The sequence below is a fragment of the Culex pipiens genome, chromosome 2 (genome assembly GCF_016801865.2).
Source record: "Culex pipiens pallens isolate TS chromosome 2, TS_CPP_V2, whole genome shotgun sequence".
Taxonomy (NCBI): Eukaryota; Metazoa; Arthropoda; class Insecta; order Diptera; family Culicidae; genus Culex; species Culex pipiens.
In genome coordinates this window covers 194,235,566-194,249,279 of record NC_068938.1, presented here as the reverse complement: position 1 = coordinate 194,249,279, position 13,714 = coordinate 194,235,566, and the positions used below count along the sequence as shown (strand labels likewise).

Here is a 13,714-nt window from a genome sequence, read left to right as displayed (position 1 = left end):
AATAAAAATAATTTTCCCCAAATAAACCGACTAAACCATTTGTAAAAAGCAACAAGCAGAAACAACAATTTTTCTTCTTCTTTTTTTACATTTCCCCCCATTTCCGGCGCCATCTTCCGCGACTACACACTGAACAAAATCAACTCAAAACCAAACCAAAAAATAAATAACTACACGCACACCACCACCACAACCATACACACCAATCTGAACTACCCCAACAACAACCAAAAAAATCATCTCACCAATCACAAGATCCATCTGTCGCAGGAACGCTGGCGGACCTGAAGAAGCACCGCTCGCAGAACCGGTCCAGCGTCAGTCCGGAGAACGGTTCGCTGCTGAGCGCCCAAGGTCTGACGACCAACGGCAACGGCCAGCCGCTAGAGCTGTCGCTGGTGTCAACGGGGACCAGCGACCACTACTTGGCTCACGGTAACGGCGAAAAGTCGGCCATTTCGACGCTGAGCAGCGCCACCGGAAATGGCGTGCTGGCGGCGGATGGCGGAACCGCTGTCCACACCCCGAGCGGGACGCTCAACAAGTTTAGCGGAAACACGAGCGACGTCGTCAGTGACAGCACGCGGTCACGGCGGTGCTGCGTGCTGATGTAAGTAATCCAAGATGGCGGCGGCAGCGCAGCTGTCAAACTAGGATTAGGCGGCACCACACTGTAAGTTGTGATTTGTAGGTTAGAATTTTCTTTCGTTTATTTTTTGGTTTTGTCGCCTTTTTTCGACCATGGCGCGCAATTGTGTGTAAAAATTGATGCGAAACTTAACCTAGGTTTTTTTCCGTCACCGTTTTGACGGTAAGGCCTGGCGCGAAAACCAAAACGAGATATGTGTGCATGTATATGATTTCCCCTTAGTATTATTTGTATATTTTCAAAATTAAGTAGAAACTCGAGAGCAAGAGGCACCCTCAAGATTCATCATGTATTCAGTATTCAACGCTTAAAAGTACTTAAAATATATAAATGGCTTTATTTACCCAATTTCTCCGCAAGCAGATTTGAGCGTGTTTTGATTCGTTTTCCATAGCCTACGTTTCTGGAATCAATTGACAAGTGAATACAAAAGTTATGTATTCCCAATTTCAAATAAAATTGAGTTGATGGTTTTCAGAACAAGAAGATATGTTTTTACATATTTATCAAAAAATACAATTTCAATTTTTTTTTTTTTTTTTGGTTTTGATTATTACTTTTTCTAATGACCAGGTTCATGAATTTGATTAAAATTCAGATACTTTTAATCTGCTTTTTACATTATAATGACTTAATTTATGAAAATTTCTAAAATTTAAGAAAATCAGTAATTTTTCAAAAGTACTCAGTTTTTTTATTTACTCAATGAAGTTTAAAATAAAAAGCTTGTATGGAGATTACAACATTTTGAAATTTTCAATGTCGGTGTTAAAAAATGTCAAATTTAGAATCGGTTTTTTACAACATAATGGTTGCTAAAATTTTAGCGAAATACCATATTTTTCAACAATGATCAAATGTTCATAATTGCCGATATGTGAATTAAATGCCCCAAAAATTTTTATGGATTAGAGTTTTTTAGTTTTGCTCAAATTTTCACTAAATACCGTATTTCTTCGAGAATCTCAAAATTTATATGTTTACCTTATGGATGGCAAACAACTCGCAATTATGAATGGATTTTAGCAACTTTTGAGTTTATTGGTTTATTAATTTTCTCTTTCAGCAAAAAAAACGGAGTTTGTGAAAAGTCTTTCAGAATTTTAGATGAAAAAACTCATTTTTTTAAAATCTATTCATAATTTTGCGTTGTTTCACATCCGTAATCTAGAAAACATAAATTTTGAGATTCTAAAAATTACGGTGTGAAAATTTGAGCATTCCTAACCAAAACTTAAATAAAAGCAAAAAATCTAATCCAAGCCATTTAAAATTTTAGGACATTTAATTTGCACATCGGAAATATGAAAATTAAATTTGAGCACTGTTAAATTATATATTATTTGTTTTAATTTTAAGGAATTTTTATGTTTTGAAAAAAGATTTTTAATGCCACGTATTTTATTTAAAATTTTAAAATATGTATAAATTTTCTAATAAACCATTTATTTTACATGTCATTAAGTAGATAAAAAATCTGAGTGTTTTTTGAAAATGAGAGTAATTTGTTAAATTTTCGAAAATTTTATATTTTAAGTATTTGGAAAAATACAATGTTTTATAGTATTTTGAGAACTTATACTTTTGATCCTTCATCTTTATAAAAAATAGCTGAAAAAAAAGTTTTAAGAGTAGAAAAAATGAAAAAAAAATCATGGACTATTTTAAATTTTATTTTATTTATTTTAATTGTTTGAAATCTTTTCTTAAAACAACAATTCCATGTCAAACCAGCAGGATAATTAAAAATTGTTCAGGAATTTCTTGACCAAAATAATTACACCATATTTTATTGTCAATATTAGGCCAATTTAAATTGGTCTAGGTGAAATAGGGTGTTCCAAAAATTGCAATTTTTACCGTTTTCTCCAATTTTGCCTGCCTGTTTCAAAGAAGGATTTAAAATTATTTTTTCAGAAAAAAAAACTTTTTGTATGGAAGCTCGAAACCCAATTTTGAACGACCACGATTTCATCTTGCTTGTTTGACGTGGAATCGATTAAGAAAACCAATGTTTAAATATTTTTTTTCTAAATTTTTTCAAGCTGTTTTTTTTTAATTTTTTACGATTTATTTTTTTTACAATAAAATACGTCCGCGAAACTAGCAGAGGGTAAAATTACTCAAGTAATAGCATTATTTTTCAAGTGAACAGCATCCAAATCTTGCAAATAAGAAACATGAAATGTAAGATAGCTACTCTTTTTTAAACTTCAATAAAACGAAACTCTTTTTACAAACAACTGAAGATTTAAAGGAAACGCCACAGAATTATTCCTGGAAAGTATTTTTCTAAAAAAATAAATAAAATAAACAAAGTGAAGTAAAGAAATCAAAAGTACTTAAAGTGCAAGAAACGAAACAATATCGGAATGAGCTTATTAAAGATGGACACTAATGTGAACGCGCTTCAAAGCAGAAACGTAAATAAAAAGAAAGAATGATTTAAAAACATAGCAGGCTAGGGGTTTGTATATATTTGTATAGGCGCTACTTTGACAGCTCAGTGGTGAGATGTAAGCAATGGAATGATCAATTAAACAAAAACACACAGAAACACAACATTTTATATTTACATAAAAAACATTGAAAAAGCAACATGAAAATAGCAACAGCAAACGCAAGTAGAACTTTTGATAAACATTCTCATTAGCACCGTGATTTAACTAGTATACTTAGTAGTAGTAGGGCAAGCGTGTATGATAAAGAGAAGGGATTTTGTTTTGTTTTGTTTCACTCACAATCACCATACATTTACACCTGATAAATAGAGAAATAAACAAAAAAAAACACCAACACACAAAGAAGAACAATCCAAATCACACAGCAAGCAAACGATTTGCTGCAAGGGCTCAATAGTTGGAAAAACTTGTACATTAATGAAAGTGAGTGATTATGATGATGACTATTATTATTATATTATTATTATTATGTATTATTGCTTTTTTGTTACTACTTCTCACGAGACATTTAGTCACAGATCAAAGGAACAATCGTTATCGGAATAAAATAGTGAAGAAAGAAAGAAAGAGAAAAAGAATATATTCAATCTTAAAAATTTACGACAATTTGGTTTTATTCATCTGAGACTGTCCGAAATCATTATTTTTTTAACTGCAATTAGGGGAAATATGCCCATTTTAAGCCTAATAAGCGGTCGTGTTTGAATGATGCTGGATAATCTGGATTGTTCCTTGAAATTCACTAAAACCAAGTACACCAACGAGTAGAGCAACTTTTTGTGAACATTTCTGTTTATTTTCACTTTTATTAAAAGTTATGCTATTCCTTTTACAAGCATTTAAAAAAAATATTTCAAAAATGCATTCTAATCAGACGAGAATGCATTGGGCCACGCCCATTTTTCTATTTTCAGCTTAGTTCTTTATTCTTCCAGCGCTCTTTTGGGTCTGCTTCGTGCTGCCAATTGTGATGTAATTTCAAGCGAGCACTCACGAAAAGTGGCATTTATAGAGAAAGTTTCCTGGCATCACTGGCTCACTCCAACAGGCGCTGCTGGTGGTGTTGGTGGCCACCCTTTGTTCTTTATTTGCCTTCGCTTCTCGCTCGGTTTTCTTCAGCCTTCGATTGGAATGGGTCGTCAAAAGTCAAACGTCAAAAGACTTGGCGCGTTTGTTTTTTTTATGGCGCTTGCTAATTATTTACATGTTTCGGGATTATTTTTCAAGTGAGTGACTAAGTAATGTTTCAAAAAACTTGTTGCCGGTAGTTGGAAGCAATATCATATCTTAAGCGCTTTGAAAACGTTAGCGCAAGTGAAAAGATATTGATGGCGACATTCGTTAAGCAGTTAACCTTTCATCTTGCGTGTGGATGTGTGTACCATCAAAAAGATGAGAAATGATCTCGCAAATTAGACATTATGATCAAAAGTGCATTAAATTTGATTTTTTTTTGGCCATAAATTTGCGTGATTTCTCGAGGCGGTGCTGTTGCTGGTAAGTTTATAGACTGAAAAGTATTTTTGGAGCTTAGAACGAGCATCAAACTCTCCATATGACGAAGATAGGTTTGATTACAAAGGGTATATTTCCCCTATAATGAGAAATTGATCTATGTCACAAGTGTGTATTGCGATATCCGGGAAACTGTTTTAAATTTTCATAATCGGTTTAAAGCATCTTTTAGGATTTGATGATTTTAACAAAACGTCATCATTAACTCATTTTCGACCAAAATGGCTGTTGTCACAAGATAGCTCAAAACAGACGATATGTTTTAGGGGATTCAATAAGAGGTTTTTTGCGCTAGAGTTTAGGATGGTACTGGATTTTTGAAAAGTTTGAAAGTTTAAACATATTCCGGTAATTTTTTTTCCAAAATCTTTAGTTTTTGGAATTTAATAAAACAGTCACGAAGGAAAAGTACCCATGCAAAAATCGTTTTCGAAAAGCTGTGAACAAAATATTTTTAAATACCTCACATTTATACAAAAGCTATGAAACATTTATTCATCATTTCCAGTTGCTTAGATAACGTGTATATTTTATCAAGAAGTGCGCTGTTTCAATGCATGACTGCCTCCCATAAATGCGTCAATGAGCAACTCTCTACCAAACCCGGAAATGGATTTTATTTGTATTTTTTGATTTGACTTAAACGTTGTGGGGGCCTTCCCTATGACCAAATAAGCTATTTTGCGTAATTGGTTCACCCATACAAGTCTCCATACAATTTTGGCTGCTGTCCATACAAAAATGGTACGTAAATATTCAAACAGCTGTAACTTTTGTGTAAATTTTCTGATCAATTTGGTGTCTTTGGTAAAGTTGTAGGTATTGTTGAGGACTATTGAGAAAAAAATAGGTATACGGAAAAAAAATTGCAGATTTTTTAATCAACTTTTTTTTCACAAAAACCCAATTTCCCAAAAAACGTATTTTTTTATTTTCGAGATTTTTTGATATGTTTTGATTTTTTGATACGAACAAATCGAAATTTTATGCAAAAAAATTGACGAAATTTTATGTAAAATTGAATTTCCAATCGAAAAGTATTTCACAGATTTTTGATAAAAGGCTCTGTTTTCAAGATATAGTATATTTTTATCGAAATATTTGCAGTTTTTTGATTTTTAAAAATAGTGACCATGAATGACCATTTCTAACAATATTGTTTTTGAAAAGTTCAGAAAATTTACTATAAAATTGTCTAAGAGACATTGAAGATTGGACCTCTGGTTGCTGAGATAGAGCGGCTTAAAGAAATAGAAACAGGAAAATTGAAGTTTTCAAAGTCTCACCCAATTAGCCCACCATTTTCTAATGTCGTTATCTTAGCAACTGATGGTCCGATTTTCAATGTTAATATATGAAACATTCGTGAAATTTACCGATCTTTTTGGAAAAAATATTTTGAAATTTTTTAAATCAAGACTATCATTTTTAAAGGGCCAAACATTGAATATTACGCTCATTTGAAATGCACTTAATTTAGAAATTTCAAAATATTTTTTCCTAAAAGATCGGAATATTTATATATATACGAATATTTCATGTTTTAACATTGAAAATCGGACCATCAGTTGCTGAGATGTGTGTGTGTGTGTGCAACCAACCAAACGGCACCACGCGGCCACTTCTTACAAATTGAGTTGTTTCCATAGGGACGTGGCGTTACATCGTGCTGCCACCTGGTTTTTTTATGTGCAAGAGTGGAAAAGTGCTGAGTCATCGTCTAAAAATAGACGGCGTCCTATCTCGCCCAGCAAAACGAAGTCGATAAAGTAGTCGGTTTCGATGAGAAAAAGTGGAAAACGTGGTCTAAAAATAGCGACGCCATCCCCCTATGTATTTTTAGATCTATATTCTCTATGCAAATAACTCGCATAGGCATTTGGACGGTGTTAGCTCTGCCGAGCTTCGGTGACCCATTTCTACGCTGGCTAGCCGAGCGCGAGGTACTTCAGCTTTTATCGACAAGCCCCGCCCTGAAGAACGTTTGCACCAATCGGGTTCAAACGTTATTTAGAACTTCCGAACCCTTTTCAAATGGACAAGGACCCAGCGCGTATATAGTTTGATAGTAGAGGTGGGCAAAAAAAGAGCGAGCCGCTCAAAGAGCTGGTTCACTGAAAAGAGCGAACGAACCGTGGCTCACAAAAAAAGAACCGCGGTTCTTTTTTTATCTCCGGTCTTTTGAAGGAACCGTTTCAAGATGGCATGATTTTTGATATAAATATAATTTATGTCAATGCTTATAAAAATTAATCCCAAAATAAATGATATGTTAAAATCTTGCCAAAAATTTACTGAATACTGAATATTTTATCGATTCAATCAGAATGTAGAAAAAGTTCACAGAATATTTTCTACAAATAAAATATTAGCATTATTTCAATTCATAAATAAATTAATACAATTTTAAAATTACAAGCAATTTTTCCGGCATGCTAGATTTAAGTTTGGATGCCATTCTATTACTCGAATGTTTAGGTTCGAGTAGAAATCTTTACATGAAGACCACCAAGACCTATGGTTTTCAAGGGCATCTTCTCGTTTTCAGTTAAATTTTTTTATCAAATCTATATATATAAAAAATTTCGACGGTTTTGTTCGAACGCGAATCAATTCAACACGGAACGTCGGATCGAGGTGCTCTTTGTTGCGTTGGGTTCGTATAAGTCCAAGGAAGGTTCTTACGCCAAAAAGTTACAACTTTGACCACTCTGGAACCGATTCCGGAAAATCTGCAGATTGTATGGGAAAAGTTACGTAAAATCAAATTTTGATCACAGGAGGCTGAATAAGCAAAAATGTTAAAAACGTCAACAAACGAAAAAAGGCAGAACGAAGTTTGTCGGGTAAGGCTTGTAATTTATAAAAGTCCAATGTGTTATAAAATCACACGATTCTTAAAAAAAATCTTTTAATCCAAATTTTGAAAAAGAGCGAAAGAGCCGTTCAACAGAGTGGCTCTTTTTAATGAGCGAACGAAAAAGAGCGATTTTGCCCACCTCTATTTGATAGTAACAGTATTCCTAATTCCAGTCATAGCTCACCAAGCCGTGATGGCCTAGTGGTTAGCATTTTTGCTTACCAATCCAAAGGACGGGGGATCGAACCCCTACTCGGGCGACTTTGATTTTTCGTTCATGTTCAGAGTTTCTAGATTAATATTTCCTATACTTTCTCGTTGAGAGCAGATGGGAATCGAACCCAGGACCATTCGCTTAGAAAGCGAACACCGCACTATGGGCCATCTCCATACAAACAGGCGGCCAAATTATGTTTTTGCTTTTTAAATGTTTTTTCATACAAATTTGGGTAATTGTATGGTATTGAAATGATAAACGTCGATTTTTATGACTTTTCATGTTTTTCAATAGTTGATTGTTTATAATAAATAGTCTTTTCATACATTTGCAAGTGCAACAGAATTGCGTATATATTGTATTGCAAGTTTATATTATTAAATTATGGATAAGCATAATTTTGCATCCCCACTTTAAGGACACAACCCCTCCCTCCTTTTTCTTTCAACCCCCCCCCACCTCCCCCCACTCTCCTCCTCCCCATCAACAAAATTTGTTAAAGCGTAATAAATTCATTTTAAGTCAAATATTTAGTATTTACTGCTGTGTGTTTCTTGTTGTGAGTCCATGCCATATAACTTGAGACACCCCCCCCCCCCCCCCCCCCCCCCCACCTTCAAGGGAATAAATTGCGAAAATTTTAATTGTTAAATCAAATTACAGAAAAAAATAATTCTTAAAATTCATTTGATTATAGAGTTTGTGACAGCTTCAGGATATGTTAAAGCACAGCCAACAGACGTAGCAGCTAGAACAAAATAATTTAAATATCGTGTGTAAAAACATGGCGGATGACAAACTAACGCCATCTCGTAGTCTATTGCCACTTGCAAGAATAAGCCTGAATGTAGACTGCAGTGCACCGCAGTCTTTGCAGGAGCCGCATTGTGATTCTCACCAACATGATTTTTATGATGCTAAGTTTTTTTTATAAATTGACTTTTTGCTCTGAATTTAACTTAAAGTTATCTGAAGTGATTATCAAAATAATTACCTTCGACATTTCTAAACTATTTTTAGTCTACACATCAATTTTATTGACGAAAAAGAGGCATGAACATTTTGATGAGAATGACAATGCGCCCAACCACGTGCTTTTCAATGTTGTTGTTTAAACTTGAGAGCAGCGCGGGAGAGATGTCAAATCTCCTAAGCGACGGCAGCGCCACAAACGGCTTGCCATTCTTAATAAAACCGTTGCAAGCTTTTACACAAGGTGGTGATCGAGCCAAAACGTCTGTTGTCTGTGGTTAAAGGTACTTTCTATGATGTTTTGTACTAACCAACATAGAACTTAAATGTGGATCAGTTCCATGGATTGATCGCAGAAATTCATCATGCTAAGTCAACATTTTGCTGAATACTTTTTTCGGTATCAAATTGAGATTCTCCAGTTTCGCTTGAGAAACTTCGGTACGAATACCTTATTTTGTCTAAGGTACTCAATTTTAAATGTAGGCAACAGAAAATTCCAATAAAGTCATTTCGAACTTCTTGAAGCCAGGTATTGATTTTTGAAGCGACGATGCCCACGAAGTAGGTAGCAAAGCAAGTGAAATAAACGGGCGCATATGTAGATTGCAGCAAATTTTGACAAAAAGGTAAATGTATCTCCGAAAACGCAAAAAATCGCAGGCTGGAAATTTCAGCAATGTTAGATTATAATCCAATCTTTCAAGTGATCTTAGTTTCATGTTTAGCATCGGTTAGCAAAAAAAGTACTCGATTAACAAACACAAAAAAATAAGTTTTGTCAAAAAAAATGCTCCAGTTATTCGATGAAAACTTCAGTTTTTGGTTTGGAAACAACATTTTATTTATAAATAGTTTCAAAGCTTATCTCATTACCTTTCCAATGATGTATAGTTGTCCTAATAAAACATTTAAAATGGCTGAGCTATGTTAAAATTAAACAATCAGCCTTTTTTACGAAAAACGCTAGTTTTTTACTCCATTTTTTGAGTTTCAGCTTGCGTATCTCCGTAATGAACAAACTTAGAGCTTTGAAAATTTGGATTTTTCTTAGTTAGAATGTTTACTTTCGAGAAAAAAATACCAAACAATATTTGGAGATGGTCACTTTTTTGAAACTTGGCCACCCAATGTACCATAGTGCTGTGTCCGTTCAACCACTGCCGCCTGACTCGTGCCGGTCGGCTGCTGGAGAATGAGAGACGTGAAAAAATGAGCTACACTCACTCAATTCGTGTCGTATGACTGACTCGTAAAATCCTCTCTAAACACTATTTTGACTATTTTTAAACAATTGAATGGTTCTAGACTGTGCAAAACACTCAAAACAACCATAACTTATATTCAAAATTACATTTCCACGCATAAATACCAACTTTTTGTGCAAAAACGTGTTTCTTTATGTGTGTGCGTGCAACGTCGAATGAGCGTTGGTCGATTACTGCTTCGCATTGCAGCTGCTCAGTGAGCTAGGGCACTCACGACTGAGTCGGATTTGTTTATGTCACGGTTTTGCGGTTCAGTGAATGGATCTGAAAAAATCGTGTATGCGTCGCCGATTTTCGCGTCAGGACCCCTGACATTTTCAGCTCTTGTTGCTGAGATATTGACAAATTTTGGCGGCAGATTTTTTGACCATGTTTCTCTATAGCTCAACAGTTGCGGATTTTTGTCCCCTAAAACATATCAAAAAATCTCGGAAATCAAAAAATACGTATTTTGGGAAGTTGAGTTTTTGTGTAAAAAAACTTGATTAAAAAATCTGCAAAAAAAAATTCCTCAACAATACCTACAACTTTGCCGAAGACACCAAATTGATCAGAAAATTACTACAAAAGTTACAGATTTTCGAATATTTACGTACCATTTTTGTATGGACAGCAGCCAAAATTGTATGGAGACTTGTATGGGCGAACCAATGACACAAAATAGCTACTTTGGTCATGGGGAAGGCCCTCACAGAGTTTGAGCCAAATCAAAAAATACAAAAAATAAAAATGGTCGAAATCGGCCGATTTCGTAGAGAGTTGCCCCAATGCTTCTTGAAATATATTTTGGAATTCCCGCTGTTCATACAATTGCATGGAACAAACAGTTTATTTGAAATGAAGTCATTTTGATATATCCCTTTGAGCAAATAACAAAAACACTAGAAAATTGGCATTTTCTGTGATTTTTTTACGGCGATATTCTTCCTACTCGTATTTATATAAATTGGTATACTTTTGGGAACCTTTCGAGAACGAATTTGTTGAAAAAAATTAAATCTTTAAACTTATACATGATAACGATGAAAGGCCACATGAATCATATCATGAAGCTAGTTCATTTGAATCGCTTCACCAAAGAATAAAAATACCATTGCCATCACAACTCAGTGCAAATCAATTCTCCAACTGAAAAGGACGTACATCGAGAGGGAAGGTCTGAGTGCTGCACCATGCGACTGACAATTCTGATTTGGTGAGTATTTTAAAGTGAACAGTAAATAATTATTGATTTAAAATAAGTCAATGCGATTTTTTTACAGTTTGTTTCTCAAGCTAATTTGGAGCTGCGAAGCAGCAAAAGCATGCACTAGCTGTCCTAACTCGGCAACATTAGAGCTGAAAAATTGCTCTTTAAATGCTACCATGGCGCAGATGCTCGTGAATTGTTCCGGCGTGGAAGTTTTGCACACTGAACTAGTAGTGCTGCCCACGGTTCACCTCAGCGGACAGTTGAAAGTGTTGAAAGTTGAAAGCTGCAACACGACCGCAGTTATAATTAATCCAACTGGAAGTTATAAAATGGAAAAGTTTACGGTGGAGAAGAACAATCTCAGGACGCTTCCGAGGAATCTGAACGTGTTGAAGAAGTTGAGGAAGCTCATTTTGGCTTCCAATTTGATTGAGTGCATCGATATGGGTGAATTCATTGGATTGTCCCATTTGGAGGAAATCAATTTGTCGGATAATAGAATAATTCAAATTTGCAGCTCGCCCTTCGACCCTCCAGTTTTACCAAATTTGGACAGAGTTTATCTGCAACGAAACAATCTAACCTTGCTGAATCTTGAAAATTGGAAAACCCCGAATGTTAAGTTGATGTATTTGAATAACAACGAGCTATCGATTGTGCACAAACTGGCAAGTTCGCTTCCAAAGTTGGAATCATTGTACATTTATGGAAATCCATTGAACTGCGAATGGTGGGAAACTCTCAGGGCTGAGATAGAAAATCCTTGCACGTTTTCTCCCAATAAGCAGGAAACCTGCGACGAAAAAGCACAACCATTGAAAAATTTGATAAATCAAATTGAAGCCTCTTCAAAAATTCCATCCACAAACAACGACCAATGCCACTTCAACTCCTCAAAATCCCTGACGCAAATCAAAGCCCAAGTTGAGCAACTCCAGCAACAGGTCGCCTCACTCGGAGGAACACCATCGGGCCACCATCCAACCAAAGAAACAATCGTCCAACTCCACCAGTCCTGTCTCGGTCAGCAGGGTCGGCTGCGTGAAATTGTGCACGAAATGGGCTCCCCAAGTCGGACCAACCTGAAGCCCCGGACGGACTGCCGGTGTGGACTGAAGGCGCAAGCAAGGCTCTTCCAGAGACAGCTCGAGCAGCAGATGGCCATGTTTGGGGAAAAGTTCCGGGGAATGGTTTAGAGGGAGGGTCCCATAACCTTCAAATGCATAATACTTGCATAAATTACATTTAAAAGAAAAATAGAAGAATTAGTTATTGTTTTGTTTCAACTTTGAAAGAACTCTAAACAAAATCGCATTTTGCCTATACGTCGCCTATACGAAAAAATAGTTATTTTAAATAAATTACATTCATTCCATCAACAAATCACTTACAATCTTATCAATTCTCCCCTAATTCTGCATAGAGATTTTATTTGATTTTTTTTTTGGCTCAAACTTAGTTCGGACCAAAGAAGACACTTTTTGTCATTGTTTCATCAATACAAGTCTCCATACAATAATGAAAGAAAAAAATATGCAAGTTTAATTTTTATAATGTTAATCTAACAACACTTATTTTTATCAAAATATCTGAGATCCGGTCTAAAAAAAGTGTATTAAAAACACCAAAGTACTTATAACCTTTGATAGGGTTGTCAGATTTCCAATCATTTGGACTCTTTGTAAAGATCTCTTGATTACCCATCCAACGATAGGTCGCATGGTAGAACCGGACAATGTTTTCATCAAAATATGTGAAACCCGGCCTCTAAAAAGTGTATAAATAACTTTCGACAGGATTGTCAGATCTTCAACGTTCTTACAAAAACCACACGCACAGATATTAGTTCAGAACTTGATTCTGAATCGATAGGTATACGTGAAGGTGGGTCTACGAGGTTGAATAAAGAAGTTCATTTTTCGAGTGATTTTATAGCCTTTCCTCATTGAGATGAGGAAGGCAAAACAATTCTAAAATTTTCTGATCTTTTCATTATTTTTTTTATCGAGTGGCCTGAAAAATCAGTGGACAAACAATTTTTTTTTTCTAAAAATATCAAAATTTTAATAGAAATTTAAGTGCAATAAACTAAAAACAATTTAAAATTAGCATGTTTGGTGTTGATTCAAAAATCTCTTGAATTTTTGAAAAAAATTGTTGGCAGAACCGAAAAAAGTTTTTTTTTTTCGCTCAAATTATATTTCAAGTGACTCCGACTACGACTCCGACTCCGGCTTTCTGGGATTAGCCGACTCCAACTCCGACTCCAGCTTTCAAAAATTGTTGGCTCCGACTCCGACTCCGACTCCACATATTTTTAAGTATTTCAAAAGTTAGTTTACTATTATTTCAAAAACATTGATAAATAGGATCATTTAAAAACTCTTTAAGTGGAAACAACCGTAAAAAAGTTTCTAGTTCTAAGTTTTAGACGTTATTGAAGCAGAAATAAAAAAACGCCAGTTTTGAAGGCATTTCAGAAGAACAGTTTGGTAAGTAAATTTGGATTTATTTACTTAACCTCAAATTTTCATTAAATTGATTAAAAGCTAAAATATTAAATTGTTATTTTTTTAATG

The 13,714-nt window shown here is 34.9% G+C and overlaps 2 protein-coding genes across 11 annotated transcripts in view; both read left to right on the top strand.

Moving 5' to 3' along the window:
* LOC120415173 (protein phosphatase 1 regulatory subunit 12B-like) overlaps positions 1 to 3,711 on the top strand; it is a 215,318-nt gene extending 211,607 nt beyond the window's left edge. For 9 of the 10 annotated variants that reach the window (XM_052707108.1, XM_039576619.2, XM_039576622.2 and 6 more), the window contains one exon: positions 256 to 3,711. In XM_052707108.1, the coding sequence (XP_052563068.1) occupies positions 256 to 614 (359 nt within the window). In that variant the 3' untranslated portion in view covers positions 615 to 3,711. The remainder of the gene's footprint in view (positions 1 to 255) is intronic. The other variant, XM_039576623.2, reaches the window with a different exon arrangement.
* A 7,286-nt stretch (positions 3,712 to 10,997) lies between these two features.
* LOC120415186 (leucine-rich repeat-containing protein 40-like) lies at positions 10,998 to 12,331 on the top strand. Its single transcript, XM_039576644.1, has 2 exons — positions 10,998 to 11,138; positions 11,206 to 12,331. The coding sequence occupies exons 1-2, from the start codon at positions 11,116 to 11,118 to the stop codon at positions 12,329 to 12,331; spliced, it is 1,149 nt and encodes a 382-aa protein (XP_039432578.1). The 5' UTR covers positions 10,998 to 11,115.
* Positions 12,332 to 13,714: the final 1,383 nt, after the last annotated feature.